Below are 16,662 nucleotides of genomic sequence, written 5' to 3'. Positions count from 1 at the left end.
CGATTTTTTATTCTATTACATTTTACAAAATGTCCCAACTTTTCTGGAATTGGGGTTGTAAGATACAAACCATTAATTCATTATATTTCAGCATAAACACATCTCTAGACAGGTAAACAATCTACAAACATTTATAATTTATTTACGGCTGAAATGTTGCATGTATATGTAACAAGCAAAGTATTTATCATAATGTACTTTAAATAACATAAAAAAAATATGTCAGATAGATTTTAGCTCTGCAGTTGTTAATAAATACCAGAAGTGATGTTGTAGAAGGAGGGCGTGGCCATGTCGCCAGAAATAGAGTCATCAGTGTCCCAATGTATTGTGAGCCAGGGTCCTTACCAGTGCCGGAATTGATGTACACAATATACTGATTCATGACCTTTGAAGCTAGGGAGCTGATTGAAACATTGACTTTGGGATGATGGAATCTGAAGTGTGAAAACGCAAATTAATTTCTTGGTTTTAGGACTCATTCCTGCAGCACTCTGTAGCCTTTTAGCAGCAAGATCTGAATAGCCTGGCTCAAAATCGGAGTTCATGAAAGTATGTTTGACAAATTTTAAAATGGTGGACATGAAATATGCTGCACAGTGGATCGATGGGTATCTATAGAGACGAGGCTTGTGATATGAGACCAGATTACTTAAGTTATAATAATTTTAACCATTTTGATATACTGAGATAAATATACAAGACCCCACATTCAATTTACCATCTCAGCCTGAAGAAATATCCTGTAAACAGATATTGCAGATATCATGGGTGTTGCACCTTCAGCACTTGGGCCCCTAAAATGATGATATCACTTCCTGATGAAATTAAACCACAAATCATTAAAATACACCAGAATGCAACAAACACCATTTATGGCTATTAACTTGTCTTGCAGTCAACATAGGCCATCACAATTCAAAGGCAACATCCTTCGAAGGACACTGACTTTAAAGGCCACTCCTTCAAAGGTTGGACTGAGCGTTATTAAATGGGATGGTCAGGTCTACGGAGGACTGTTCTGGTCGCCTAGCAACTGTCACAGCTGCTGTTGATGAGTGACAATAATGTTTGTACTGGACTTTTTGAAAGTTACATTAAACTGTCTGAAAACAAAACAGGGTTCACAAACTGTCTGAATATGTTTACCATGGTCCATTTCTGTATATATTAAAGAGTATAAACTATATATAATCGCATCTTAGTAAGATATGTCAACATTTTAATCGCTTTAAAGTTTTTATTTTTTACATTTGAATCATTAGATATGTATTCGAGCAAGTTGAAACCCAATACTTGCGTTTGAAAGTGTAATTCGCCAATTTCTCTCAAAAAAACCTGTTATCACTGGTGCACAATGAATTCTGGGGTAGGCAAGGCCGCGAATGATCCATCTGTTGCATCCTTCATTCCACTGGAAACGAAGGACACATTTGGTGGCCGCATTTGAAGGAGCCTTCGAATTGGGACAGCCTTCATCGCGCTGAAGTGACGCAGTCGGCCTTCGAATGCGCCCTACGAAGGATGTAGCCACTGAATTTGGACACAGCAATAATATCTTGCCGCACACATACATATATGTCCACACACTTACTTCTGTTAACATAGGTGCTGTGGACTGAATCTAATGCTTCAGAAAGTCTTGGTATCTCTGTCCATGATGGTCAAGACTAGATAAGCTCTTATAATAACTGCTGTAGTGAATTCTTGATTATAAAATGGATTTTTCTGGTCAATTTGGCTGTGATCAAATACACAATTGTGTAGTAATCTTGGAATAAAAGCAATAAGATACTCAAGGCCATTCTGTATATTGAATACATTCATAGCTAAAGGGGCTGATGATAGTATTCACAAAATTTGATTTTGATGGCCAGGGTAGAGCAGAAGCTTTTAAGAAAACCGAGAACATAATGAATATCAAACCAACACAATTACTTTTTTCCTCAAAATCTTGTTTATTAAATTTAGAAAAACACAATTCTGTTAATGGTTCATAACAACAGCAGGAGTAGAGAAATGAAATATCAGTTAGGCAAGGAGCGATGGGGGCAGGCCAACCCCTGAGTTTAAAACAGTTTCCTTATCCTGTGGTCGAAGGTCAACTAACCCCCTGAGTGAGGACAAAAGAATGAGGGTAAAAAACTGGGCAAAGGCTGAGAGTGGACAGAGATGGGAAAAATGAGCAGGCATAAAGGTAAGAAAGAGCAGTTAGGGGGTAGGTGACCTCAGAATAGGAGGGATCAGGGAAACGTAGTCTTCATAGCAAAACTCTGGAGACTCAGGTAGAAAAGTTGAATTGCAAAGTCATTTGTTGTTCAAGTCAAGGTTATACCTGCCAAAAGAGACGAAACAAACCCCCTAATGCAATGCTAACGTAGTCACGCCCAACCCTGGGAGTGCTTCCATTTTTCTTTCTCATCGAGGGGGGGTGGAAGGACTTTTCAGTATTCACTCTCAGGAGGAGAGGAGCAGAGTGATGAGGAAGAGAAGTGGAATCGTTTGAGGGAAGGGACGGGGTTTCACCACAGACACCATTGAAACGTATATCAGTGGGGAGTGCAAACATTGTCTTTTTCCTGTGGGGAGAGAAAGAGAGAGAGAGAGAGAGAGAGAGAGAGAGAGAGAGAGAGAGAGAGAGAGAGAGAGAGAGAGAGAGAGAGAGAGAACAAGAGAGACAGGGGTGCATGTCTATACGGCGATGGATTTGTTTCTACTCATCCATCTGTACATGTCTGTCAATCAATCAGCCCGTCCGTTTTATTCCTCTGTCTCTCTCACTCTCCCTCCATCCATTCTCAAGGAGCCGAGAGAGGAGACTCGCGGTTAGGCGAGCCGGTGAGCGAGAGGTCCTCAGGTGGAAACACTGTCAGTGTGCAGGCCCTGATGCCGCCCAGGGACTCGGGCAGGTCGAACACTTTGTGCCATTCGTCCTTCTCTGGGTCGTACTTCTGGACGATCTCCACCATGCAGCGGTTGTTCCACGAGTAGCCGCCCACAACGTAGATCTTGTTCTCAAACACGGCCACACCCACGTCACTCTGCCCGCGGAGCATTGCCGCGATCGGTGTCCACAGGTCCAGGGCAGGACTGTAGTACTCGCAGCTCAGCACGTCGTCGTAGTCGCTGGTGCCCCGGAAATGGTTTCCGCCGATGACATAGAGACGATCGCCCACTGTGCACATGCAGTGAAGGCCGCGGACCGTCGTCATGGGAGCCTTCTGAGTCCACTTATCAGCATCCGGGTCAAAGCACATGAGCTCCTTCTGGAAGGTGTCATGGGTTATTCCACCTGTACAACAAACCGCAAGAAGAGTTCAAATCACTTTCGCTGATAAACGGACACCTTGTGTGCGCACGTTTCTGAAAGCATTAGATATACACAACAAGAAATGAATAATGCATAATGTGTGCACAGAAACTATCTCAAGGTCTGCTGAAGAAAGAGTTAAAATTGAATAATGCATCTCCGAAACACAAACACACACAACCAGGTCTTCATTCTCACTGAAAGGAACTAGAGAGGGAAGCAGAGGAAAAAAGACAAGAGGAAAAAGAAACAGGACATGTCTACAGGGAGGGATGAAAATAAAGAGAACCATCCCATCAGGCACCTGGGCATCAGCCAACCAGACCCTCCCTCTTCTTCCTCTCTACATCCCTCTTGTTTTTGCCCTCTAACTCTATCCATCCATCCATCAATCTATGCCATCCATCCATCTTTTCCTTTACTAAGAGAAGAGAATGGTTCACTGACAAACACACACATGCTTTCTGACTGTAATTCTCCTCTTTCAGTGCATTTGTGTGAATCGAAACACAAATAAAGCAGAAAGAGGAGAAAGTCTGAAGTGAAATGGCGAGGAAATAGGCAAAGGAGACAGGAAGAAAAGATATTAGTGTATGGAAAAGGAGAGATAATGACAGAGAACATAGCATGAGGCAGCACATAACAAGACTGTTTCATGCATGCACACTAGCACTCATGTGAGTGCAGAGCTTAATACTCCAATACTTCATGACCTATATATGAGAGAGAGAGAGAGAGAGAGAGAGAGAGAGAGAGAGAGAGAGAGAGGGGGCATGCAGGAGTAAGGACACAGTCACCAGAGCAAAAACAAAAGGATCAGCAGTTCCAAAAATATTCCAGAGAAAGAGGATGGGTGGAGGAGAGGTAGGAGGAGAGAAGAGAGAGAATCAATGTAAATGTGTGTACGTATATCACCAGCAAAAGACTCTCATGCATAAATAAATTTGCTCCAGGCAGAACCGATTAAGACAGAGAGGAGGGGTTTTATATTTTCTGTAATTACATGTGCGGTTTTAAACAGCAATTAAAAAACTCCAAAAATGTCACATTGACTAAAATTAATATCATACCTCAGACAACCATTCAGAAAGCATTTAACCTGTATAATGTAACATTTCTGAGAGAAAGAATATTTAGCGTGGAGAATAAGATTGTGATTTAGAGTTAATATTTATTTTCCTATATACGCGGCCTTGGGTACATCGACTCTGTCAATAGAAAACTGTTTTAGAAGAAGATAAATAAATATTATATATTATATAACACACACATACAAAATGTTTTAACCTTTAAAATAATAAATATTGTGCAATGATACAATTGTTTGTATCATTGCACTTATTGCGAATATTGTGTGTGTGTGTGTGTGTGTGTGTGGGGGGGGTGGGGGGGGGGGGTGGGTTTGATTCAGACTTGATTCAGTTTATTTGTTGTTGACTGGATGAAGGCAGATCTGAATGTTGATTTTAAGAAAGGGATGGTGTTTAAGTGGACGAAATGATTGGAGAAATCCAACAAATCACCAGATAGAAGTCTGATGTTGTTTCACCAGAAGATTAAGATCTTACATGTTGATTAAAAAATGTGAATTTTCTTTAATTAAACATGCATGCATGAATAGTTCAGAAGATCAATAACATGCATTTAGAAGAAAAAAAAGAGTTGGCTTTGCTGCTGGCTTTGATACAGGAGTATAAATATCAATCAAAATATTAAATATAAATATCAATGGTTTATACACCGTTTTTTCAGTTACACTGATGGCTAATGGTGCCTGCATGTGTTCAGAGACATGCACAGAATATTCCTGCCTAGTGCCTACAGTCACACCAATTCATATACGGCGCTCGCACACCACATTGCGTTCAGAATGTTATTTAGAGGTTGCTGGAGGGTTGAATGACAGTCATCAGGCTCATGCTTGTGTAAGGGTGAATGCTAATGTATGGAAAGGTAAATGTGTGGGAGCAGAAGACAAAGCCTTAAGCAGCATTATCACAGCTCTGTGTGTGTGTGAGATCACCCTCCTACATACCTCAATGTTCATTATCACACAGAAACACACTCCTCTGATTCATGTCATCACTACATCTCCTCCTCTCGCCACCCTATCTAACCAACCATCTCTCCCTCTCTCTCTCTCTCCCCCCGTTTATCATTCTCAGTGAAAGTAGGACTCATCTTCACAAAGCAGGATTTGAGCTGCAATCCTGTAAAATGAGCATGTGATGGGAACAATCCTGCACAAGGCAGGTTAACACCCTGTGAGAGTGTCTGTGTTCCTCTTTTTAGAGAAGTTAATTTCTTGCCATCTGAAAATGTTTTTATGCGATAGAGGGAACACGCGCTGATCTATGGAGGATCAGTTTGTGTGTGTGGTGAGAACATCTCATTCTCACCCTCTAGATATTCCTCTTCCTGTCAGCGACACCTTACCAACTACCTGATCTGTGAAAATGTGTTTGATAATGAGGACGAGAATGTGTTCGACAATGAGTACATTTTACTTTTTCTCAAACTTGTGCACATGTAACAGCTGAAGTGTGTGGATTTGTGCTTTTCTTTCTATACTGTAACTGAAATATGGTACAACAGATCTTATTCAAATCAAGATCTGGGGTGCGTTTCCCAAAGCCAACTATGGTCACAAGTTCCGTCGTTACCAATAGAGTTCAAAAGAAATTGCAATCATATTTGGCCAGCGATGCTTTTGGGAAACGCGGCCCTGATTGAGTTTTTGTGATTTTTTGTAGTTGTGTAAAAATTATACACAACTCTGAAAAAAACATAATATTTTTCCATCCGATCAGGTTTATTGTCTTTAACATTTTGTAAGAAGGAATGTCTCAAGGATCATGTGACACTGAAGACTGGAGTAATGATGCTGAAAATTCAGCTTTGCCATAACAGAGATGAAACAACTCTTTTCAGTTTCAAAGGAGAACTCCAGTGCACAATGAACCTGGGCTGTAATAACACATGGGTAACGAGTCGACTGTTCTCTGGGATTTGTTTTCATGATAATCGTACATACAAACAGAAGCACTGAGAACTTTGTAAGTGTACAGACAGTTTAATCATTTTAATAATTAATACTTTATAAAGACAGTACCATTGCGTATACAGGCAGGAGCCATCTTTGGAAAACAGTCTCGACCAGTCGAACCAAAGTTGCTCAGTGCTTCTGTTTGTATGTATAGACCCTCATTAAGCTACCGTGTTAGTGTGGGGCTATTTTGAGCCTTGTCAGTGGTATTAACTAGCGATCTCTTTTTACGTATTATATGCCTCATATACTAGCGTTATAAGCTAAACAGTTTTTAGAGATTAAACTCTTTACACTCGATTATCATGAAAACAAATCCAGGAGAACAGTCCACTCGTTACCCATGTATTATTACACCCCAGGTTCATTTAGCGCCGGAGTTCTCCTTTAATCTATTTTAAAATGTATTTTAAATTGTAACATTTCACAATATTAGTTTTTACTATATTTTGTGAAAATAAATGCAGTTACTGCAGAAGCATAATAAACTTACGACAAATCATTTAAAAAGTCTTAAGCCTGGAACACACCAAACCGAACGCCGACAAACTAGCGCTGATGAAAGCCGACTGTGTTGTCGCCTCGCGTTGGGGTAAAAAGTTGCACTTGAACACACCGAGAGAACTACTGCCGACTGTTAGCTAGAATGCGCGTTCTGCACCTGCGTGTGAATGAGACAACGGTCTATTTCTGCAGATATATGCGTCTATATTCGTCATTCAAAAAGGGAAACCGACGCTGCAGGCTGCAGATACACATACCGTAAACAAAGCAGTTAGTGCTAACATTTTTGAATATCAATCCTGCTAAACACTTTCTTTATTCCACTCCGCTCATGTTAATATTGAAGTATTCGCTAAGGAACACTTAGGTAAGATGACGTAACATAAGAACTGCCTTCTATCTGTAGCATTTTGACTCCTTTGCTCGCCGTTTAGCTATAGAGGGAATGCATTAACGTCACTTTCCCACCGGAACACGCCCCCTCAGCCGGACTGAGTGGCAGAAGAGCAGCTGCGTGACTGGATTTAATAGGGGAAACTGCGAAAACGCAAGTAAAACAAACGATTATCAGTTTAAACTAAAGATTGGACTCAATATAGTGTTCCTTACAACTTACTAAAGAACCAGTTATCCATGGATACTAACATGAAGCCAGGAATCGTGTTTCCTGACATTTATATGTGCCTGATTTCGACACCAGGGAAATACAAACAGCTAATTTGCCTGTGAACGCTTTATATAAATACAATATAGGCAGGTCTAAATCCAGGTGATCACTTATATCAATGTTATTTATATCATCATATCGTCTAGACTTAAAACTTGTATAGTTTTTTGTCAGTGTTTATTTAAAAATGTCAAATTATACAGAATATACAGTGGTAAATATTTGATTGATGAGTTGTCACTGCAATATATAACAATACAATATATAGAGAATGATTTTACCACTAAATTCAGCATATTGACACAAAAATAATAACTGCAAATCCACCTTTCGCTGCCTGGAGTCCAGTTGTTTCTATGAATTGCAGCGATCTATTTGCTTCTCTGTTCTGTTGCTTTCGGTAGTCTGTAAAAATATACCTCATATTTCTTGTCATATCAAGTTGTACAGTCAGTCTCAAAGCTCTTTCCCGTTTTAGATGCGTTTTTCCGCAAATTCACGCTGAAAACCAATGCTGCCGCTCAGTCTTTTTGCCACTTGTGGGCGTAACCGCAGTCACTCCGGCCAACGGTGACGTCACGTGCATTCCCTCTATTATTCTCGTGCACTGACTCGTTCACTAAGCTGAAAAGCCAGTCAGAGTTCCCTCTTTCACCGATGGCCCGACACCGATTCAACATGTCGAATTGGCAGGAACAAAGCCGACGAGGACAAATTTCAGCCGATGGTGTGGAAGCGGAACACACTGAGAAAACTTAGTTGGCCGACGCACGAAAACTGCCCGACGGGCGACCGTCAGCTTGAGGTGTTCCAGGCTTTACTGACCCGAAACTTTTGAACAGCAGTGTACACAAATAAATAAAAAACAAAGATGTGTGACAGGTACCTGAAATATACATGTATCCTCCGTAAACCGTGCCTGCGTGTCCATAATGGGGCTCGTTCATTTTGGCCACATACGACCATTCGTTTGTCCTAGGGTTATAACACTCCACAGTTGCTAAAGAAAAACAAGAGAGAGTGAGAATTAGAGCTGGAAACAAGGTCTTGAATGCTAAGAAAATCACTAGACTAACACCGGAGTTAATAATGTGGATCCAGGAAAAGGTCTAAAGGGGACAGAAAAAGAGTTCTTCTACATTAGTCATGCTCTCACAAACAAAGAGAATAGGGAAGCTTTAGTGATCAATTATACTCAACCAAACTAATGTTCTTGCATTAGAACAGATGTACGTTTAGACACTGATGCCCATTAATATTGCGGTTCATTGGCACTCTGCCACAGAGATGATGAAATATTAACCATTATTGAGGAATTTACACAACATGAACCAAAAAAATGGTAAAATGACCACTGACGACTTCTGTACACAGAAACCTCTACTTCACCTTGTTAAATATTCACAGAAGACTGCTGGCTGCTCTTATCTAATCTCTCTAAATCAAAAGCAACGTTTTTCTTAAGTTTTATAAAAGGATTTGTCCACACAGATCAGATCACTCTGAGAAGATCTGATACAGCCAGATACATTAATAATATCTGGTGCTCTTTATCTCATGTAAACTAGAGATATAGAAAACCCGACACAGATCAAATTCTGGCTTCTGGTTAAAAAAGATACAAGGGCAAAAAAAACTTGGACAACATTAAATAAGTACTTTTTAGATTAGTACTAAATTAGACTTTTCTGGGAGACAATTTCTTCATTGTACTTACCATAATTTCACCGTGCACAGTAAGTTAATACTTAAAAAAAAATTAAAAAAAAGTTTTCTGAAACTGATCTGTCCATGGTGTGGTTAACTTCCCCATGGAATTGTCCAAAAGCAGCCAGCGAGGTCTAGATTAATGTTCATTACAGTGAACAAAAATATACAGCACACAATTAAATACAGACAGCCTGTTTTCCACTAATGACGACAAAAGGAGAGTCTGTGTCTGTTCTGTATCAAACATACAACTCTCAGAGCTTCCAATATCAGCATTGTATCAGTAAATGAATGAGACCGATTGAGGACAGACTTCTCAGAGGCACTGTCTATGATCATAAATATCACTCGCACAACATTTACTCGATCTTCATGACCTCACACAGACACATTCAAAAGTCAGGCCACATTTCTAAAACAGATGACTAAATTTCTAAAACAAGTTAAATGGGAAATAAATCACTGCATTACTGATCATTTTGCATCTATGTAACAATTCCTAATAATCAGATGTTGAATGTAATAATTTTTCCCCTTGAGATCCTATGCCCAGTTGTCTGGGTACTGTAGCTTTTAAAATCAATCACTTGTAATCTGTATCTAACTGCATACTGCAGTAATGGCGAGTTCCAGCACACTGGGACAGTAATATTAGACAGAAGTCAGAGTCCTCAAACAGTATGGGGGTTAAAAAAAGATTAAACTCAAATCAAAATAATAAATTCCACTTGACCGCCATGACGGTAGTCACTATAGAAACATGGGTGACTGAGTGCAAGGGTGTGTTAGACTCAATGTAAATAGAGAGTGTATCCAGAGGGCTGCAAGTAAGTTTTTTTGGTGCTTTTTCTCACTCTCGCTATGGAAGTGAGCATGTCAGAGTTCATTATCAAACCTCTGTAGTGTGACACCTGTATCTGTGCGTGTTTGTCTTTTTCCTGTCAGTTGTGGGCTGCTTTACATATCTGATCATGGACCTGTGTACAAGAGACAGGTTGTGTTTATAGCTAAGAGGAGCATTGCTGAGGATGATGGGAAGGTTATTTTGGTTTATGTGGACACATGCATCACTATGTCCTGCCGTTCTGTTCTGCTATGTGGATTTGCCCCTGCATTTTAATTACCTACATTTCATTGGGGCATTTTTGCTGTGAGAACCTTCAACTCTGGTTAAGCTCCATCTTCGCCTGATGCGGTTATACAACCGTAGCCACTGGAATAATGACTACAAAGCAAATTGTCCCAAAGGCAAGATACTTTTTCAAAAGAGGGTTGCATAAACGCGTTTCCACAAAATGTATACAAATCCTGTCTACTATTACCATTTTCTGTTGTAAGCTCTTTTTGATTTATATATGTGCCCGAACAATCTGAGGAACTAAAAACCATAGGGAAAGATCGTTGCTATCTGTCTTGAACGCATATTGAAATCATGCATATTAAAAAGTGTAATCACCCCCCAAGTATAATTAACAAATAAAGTTAAAATGACAAAACAATGCACCAGTTACTTCACTCAATAAGTTTGTTTTATGTTTTTCTCCACCACAATTATGTTCCTGTGAAATCATCTTTAATTTTAAGATTGAGAGTCTTTTCAAAACCCTGCAAAACTGCACTCTGAAATAAAAGTATTTATTTGACCATGCTAAAAATGAACAAGATAAAAATGTGTGGGTGGAACCATCACATATCATATAGTGCAGAGTTTTTCTTTTCTGGTTTTGCTTTAGGATTTTAAATCAGAGTAGTGACCCAAAAATTACCAAAATTGCTTATAGTACAAAAGTAAACAACAACACCCTTAAAAACAAACTAACTTTTAAAACAAACTATAAAATAGATTAATACTACCTTTAACCAGATATGCACAACAATATGCAGTTGCGGGCTCAACATAAAAAAAATTATTAGTAAAAGTCCTTGAAAGTTGGCATGATATGGAAATAAATTCAACCGGTTTTCTAAATGCATCTTTTTAAAAATCTTATTCTCAACAATTCGTCCATGCTTGCATATGTTCAATATTTTTTTTATTTCAACTCATAATTTTCATCCAAATTTCAAGGATCTCTCTGGTGATGTATGCCAGACGTCTCCAATAATTTAGCCTGCCCCTTTCTTATAATAGACTGCAAACTCACATTTACCCCTTTTACACCAGAGTGGTTTGCTTCTGGAGCCAGAGCCTGTTCTGGAGCCCGTTGCGAACCGGCCGAGTGTTTTCACGGACTTGAGGAACGTAAGGGGCTTGAGTTACATAATGCTGTTATGTGTTGTCTAAAATCAAATAGAGCAAGTCCCGGTGTTTGTGCATGCAGTGCAGCACTTCTATTTTGCTGTTTACAAAGTGATTCTAACGTACTGGCAGCTCGCTAAAACCTCTGTTACTCTCATCTCTCCTTTTTGGAGATAATATTGAAACTGAAATCGTTGATTCACTCACTCCCTCCCTCGCATGCAGGGTCTCTCTCTCTCTCTCGTGCGCATAGTTTTATATATTTAGATATAAAGAGTAATGTAGCGCAGCGCCATCACATTGCTCAACGAGACCACCATAGACAGTCAAATTTCTGACCTGGAACCATCTTTTCTGCAGTGGAAATGTGCAGAACGGTTCGAGACTGGACACAGGCCGGGATCCCGCACCGGAACCGTGCCGGTAAAAAGGGGGTAAATCAGATCTGCCATCCTCTAATCAACATCCGATGAAACAAGTTGCCGCCCTACATTTTTTTCGGGTTTTACTTAGATGTAGGTCACCAAACTTAAAAATGAGCTTCCAATACTTCCATAATTCCGACTTTATAATAAATTTTGATGGTGTCATGCTCTTAGCACTCAATTCACAGCTCAAAACACATCGGGGTCAGCACAAACCATGGTTATCCGCCTGCATGTTAGGGGTGTAACGGTTCAAATGACTCACGGTTCGGTTTGTGTCACCGTTTCGGTACGTGAAAGAATGTATGTGAAGAAAAATGACTACTGTCAAATGAAAATAAGAAAAAATAATCAAACTACAAAGGAATAGCACAAATAAACACAATAGAGCAAATATACCAATAAAATAAACCGTGCTTTTCGGGTAGGTCTAAGTAGTAATTTCAGGTACAGAAATTGTATAAAATATCAAATGTAAAACAACACTACATATAATCTTCACTGTATAAATTAAATAAAGATTATTCCTTATTTAAAGTTACAAAACTTATTCAGTCAAGAGCAGTGAGTGATTTCCTTGTCTTTTGTTGTTTGAATAACATTACAAACACAGAAAGTAGGAATATTAGGCTGCTGCCACTTTAAGACAATGCACGGATCCAGTATACTGATGCTGTAACAAAGCGTTGTCTTTCTCGACTGCTTACGTTCACTTAAGACATAGCCTAGCCTACTATGTTTGCTTGGATACTCGCCAAGACGAGCATGGTTTTTATGAGTGAATTTGTCCGTTCAAGCGCAATAAAACTTGAAAGCGAACTCAATTTAGTATTTATGCACTCTCTGAGAGGCGATTTTCCATGTGCGTGCTTCGGATGTGTGCACACAAAACGTTTCACAGATTTTTTTGGTGTCCACACCTAATTAGTACCGCAAAGACACTCATCTTAATGTTATATTTACAAAACATGTCAACAACTGAAGCACAGTGTGTCCCTTGGAAATCTGTCCCCTGCTGTGACACTAAAATCCCTTCCTGACTCACCCAGCTCTCCTGCGGCGTTTCTCCCACCCACAGCATATAGATGTCCTTTGAGGGCGCTCAGATGAAAGAAGGTCCTCTTCTCATTCAGACAAGCCACCTGAATCCACTTGTTATACCTCGGATCGTATCGAAACACAGTATCCACAGCTGTTTTACCTTTCGTGTCATAGTTACTTTGTCCCCCGACCACATACAAAAAGTTCCCGATTACCGCGATCCCGTGTTGGTATCGGGGGGCGTCCATGGGTGCCAGTGCTTTCCATTCGTGTGCTTTTTCGTCAAAAAGTCGTAACTCTTTACTTACAACCAGTTGTTGCCGTAGCACACCCCCTAGCGTCACTAAATGGGTATTGTCTGAACGGATCGCAGTTCTTTCCGACTGCATCACCGGCTGCATGTATGGCATCATCTGGTAGTTGCTGGCTTCTAATAAAAGATTAACACAGGTATTGTCCGTACGCATGAAGTCGACAGTTTGTACGTGGTTTATGAGTTCTGTTGGGCTCATGAGGGGGAATCGGATATTGCGCATTAGTTTGGCAGCATATTCCATGCGGCTTTCTTCATAGCGTAACCAGCGGCACGCAGCTTTGAACAGGTCCAGTTCGCTGCAGTGTTTTAGACTGTTGGAGGAGAGCACAAACGCTAGACGTTCGAAAGGAAGTTTGACAAACTCGCCAGTGCCGAGCAGCGAGGGAAAATTCTTTAGGATGAAGTTGTTGACATATTTGTCTACCTCCGTGAGGTTGTAGGTGTTGGCGATGCGCCCCACTTCTACACAGTTGTCCAACGACACCTAAGGAGGAAGGAGGAACTGCGTGTTAGTACTAAAAAAAATAAAAAAAACACACAGCAGAATAAAAGTGCTCTTATTTGTGTCCTACCCCAGAAATGAGAAAGACTTTGCAGAAATCAAGGACAGGCAGGATCTGGAGAAAGCTAGCAGCCTCTAGGGTGTCCTGTAGATTCTCCATGTTGAGAGAGAGTTTGGCGGTGTAAATGAAGTCTATAATCTTCTTTAGCCCTATTCGATTCACACCATGCAGCTTTATACACATCAAATCCTGCTCTTTCATTCCACCTGAGGAAAAAAAGAGAGAGAAATAGGGGAAGAGATGACAGAGGGAGGAGATGAAAGCGAGAGAAAAATCAGTGCAAAGAAATATTCAAGTAAAACGGATATAAAAGAGGGGAAAAGGCAGATGAAGAGGAAGGAAGAACAAGGAAGAGAAGAATGGAGGAAGGATCAGTAAAAAAAATGTTGCAAACGAGCGGATCAAAGGCAAAGAGGGGAGAGTGACAGAAACAATAAGGAGAATGAGAGAAAAAGGGGAAAAAAAGAGAGAGAAGTAAAGTGAGTCTTACTGCAAGCTGTCACCAATTCTCTTTACCATGATAATGAGCCACTTATTCAAGAGCCATGTTTGAAATAAATCAAACCACTTTCATTAATTCAGATATGATTTCTCAACTATGTGGAGATATGGAGAGAGAGAGAGAGAGAGAGAGAGAGAGAGAGAGAGAGAGAGAGAGAGAGAGAGAGAGAGAGAGAGCGAGCGAGCGAGCAAAAAGGATAAGTAGAACACAAGAGGAGAATGAAAGAAAGTGTAACAGACATCAATTATGGGAGTCTTGAAGTGCTGAAACGCTCATGACACACGTGGTAGCAGGGCTTTAATGGGTTTTCAGAATACTACGGGCCTATTATAAGATGAACAGAGACAGCACTTTTCTCAGCTACATGCACAGTCAAACAGTAACGCTGTGTCTTAACCTGACGGCACTTTTGTCTGTTCTCTTAGAATGCTGCACACAGGACCTGACACAATCACAGCTAATCAGAAGATATTTAATGCATTTATTGTGACATCTTAAGAACCTGGCTTTTGGGTCAATTAGATTTAATCGCTGTGGCTACCTGCCCCAATGAAGTAGAAATAGAAACTCTGCGATCAAACAAATGTCCGGAAAACGACAGCTTAGGAAGAGCTTTCCTGAGTTATGATTCTACAATACAAGGGCTAACCTGTTTATTTGATCAGAATAGAGTTAGGAAAAAATTAAGGTCTCTCAGGTTATTATATGTAGTGTTACAGACAAAACTGGTGTATTTACCAGGTGCAGTTACTGGTCCTATGTGGGGCAGTAGTCATAATGAATTACTGATTTGCTGCTCAAGAAACATTTCTTATTTAATAGGAATGTATTTTTAACATCATTCTTTGTAACATTATAAATGCCTTTGTCTCCCTTTTTATTCAGCATCCTTACTGACCCAATCACCAGCAATCTTACTGACCCCAAACTTTTTAACGGTAACATACTGAATGGCTCAGCGACCTACTTAGTGTTCATATCACCGTTGTTTAAAAACAATTTCTCTTGATTCAGAGTCTTGCATCAATTAATACATTTTTCCCCAGCTCTAGTTAGGAAATGAGAGTATTCCCTCGACACGCTGCTCCTTCGTAATTGTTTTAGTGCTCTCTCAAAATAGTTTTGTGTTAAAAACTCATTCAGGGTATGGTAGTATGCAGTATTAAATGGTATAATTATTTAGGGAATAGCTGAACTCAATTCAAATAATGAAATGAAGTTCTTTCCATTGAACACATTATCTCTGAACAAGCTTTCTCAAATAACCCAGAGCGAATCTCTTGCTTTCTTATCTTTTTCACGTCTCTTGCTTTGTTTTTTCTTCCCAAGAAACAGAGTGTACTTCTGAGAGATAGATAGAGAGAGGGGGAGTTGTGGGCGGGTGAGGGAGGGGGTGAATGGAGAATCAAGAACATTCTGAGCTCTGAAGGAAAGTCTCTGGTGTGACTAAACGAGGCTGGCATGCTACTGATATTTATGATATCAGACTGAAAAAATTAAAGAGACAATTTAAAGAGACAATACAAAGCACAAACAAAAACAATCCAGAGCTGGTAGTACAGTATAGTACATAACATTGAGGAAACATTTTTCTATTTTTCATATTAGCTTTCTCTTCTGTCAAACTTTGACCTCTCAGTCCAAAAAAAACCTTGTTCCTCCCTTTATCCCTTCCTCACCTGAAAACTTGGCTTCACCTCACCTAATCCTTTGTTATCCTATGTCTTGTTCTCTCACTCACCTGTAAACATGGCTTTAAAGTAGTCGCTGGAAGAGGCCATCATGGCTCGGTGAACAGGAAACACTTCATCCCCGTCCCCTGCCACCAATGTGACATCACACAGCAGGCCCTCTATCCTCAACTGGTCAAAACCCTGAGAGATGGAGAGAATAAAATAAAACACAGAGGAAGTTAGAGAACTGACAAGCTTTCCTGTAACGCACTTAATGAATTTACGGAGGAGCAAAGAGAATGAACAAAAAGAGGAAAAAAACACCCTTGAAAACAGTGAATGTTAAGGAGTTGTATCATTACTATGCGTCCCTTGAGCGTCATTTCTGAATAAAAGATTGTGGGGTTAATTAATGAACAGGAGGTCAGATGCATGAGGGGACTGCAGCAGAGATGGACTCCCACGGCGGAGACAAGCCATAATTAACAGGACCGAGCAATCGTCCACTCAAACACACTCTCAGAGTGCCGTGTCAGGCTCAATCCACCAGCATGTGCAAAAGCACATGAAATAAGGCACAATCCAATCAGTGATACACTTACTGAAATTACACATAAGCTTTTTAAGCACAAACCTTTGTACTACACCCTGTGGACTGGAGTTTAA

At 40.1% G+C, this 16,662-nt stretch overlaps 1 protein-coding gene across 18 annotated transcripts in view; it reads right to left on the bottom strand.

Moving 5' to 3' along the window:
- Positions 1–1,938: 1,938 nt before the first annotated feature.
- The window catches only part of klhl13 (kelch-like family member 13), a 77,710-nt gene continuing 62,986 nt past the window's right edge, over positions 1,939–16,662 (bottom strand). For all 18 annotated transcript variants that reach the window (XM_077231230.1, XM_077231238.1, XM_077231242.1 and 15 more), the window contains 5 exons: positions 16,065–16,197; positions 13,831–14,027; positions 12,947–13,742; positions 8,414–8,527; positions 1,939–3,292 (listed from right to left, as the gene is read on the bottom strand). In XM_077231230.1, the coding sequence (XP_077087345.1) occupies positions 2,799–3,292; positions 8,414–8,527; positions 12,947–13,742; positions 13,831–14,027; positions 16,065–16,197 (1,734 nt within the window). In that variant the 3' untranslated portion in view covers positions 1,939–2,798. The remainder of the gene's footprint in view (positions 3,293–8,413; positions 8,528–12,946; positions 13,743–13,830; positions 14,028–16,064; positions 16,198–16,662) is intronic.

Source organism: Siphateles boraxobius, unplaced genomic scaffold, assembly GCF_051911475.1.
Source record: "Siphateles boraxobius isolate OS27281-9 unplaced genomic scaffold, OSU_SipBor_1 16, whole genome shotgun sequence".
NCBI lineage: Eukaryota > Metazoa > Chordata > Actinopteri > Cypriniformes > Leuciscidae > Siphateles > Siphateles boraxobius.
The sequence above is the reverse complement of the archived record's forward strand: the minus strand, read 5'-3'. Positions and strand labels throughout refer to the sequence as shown.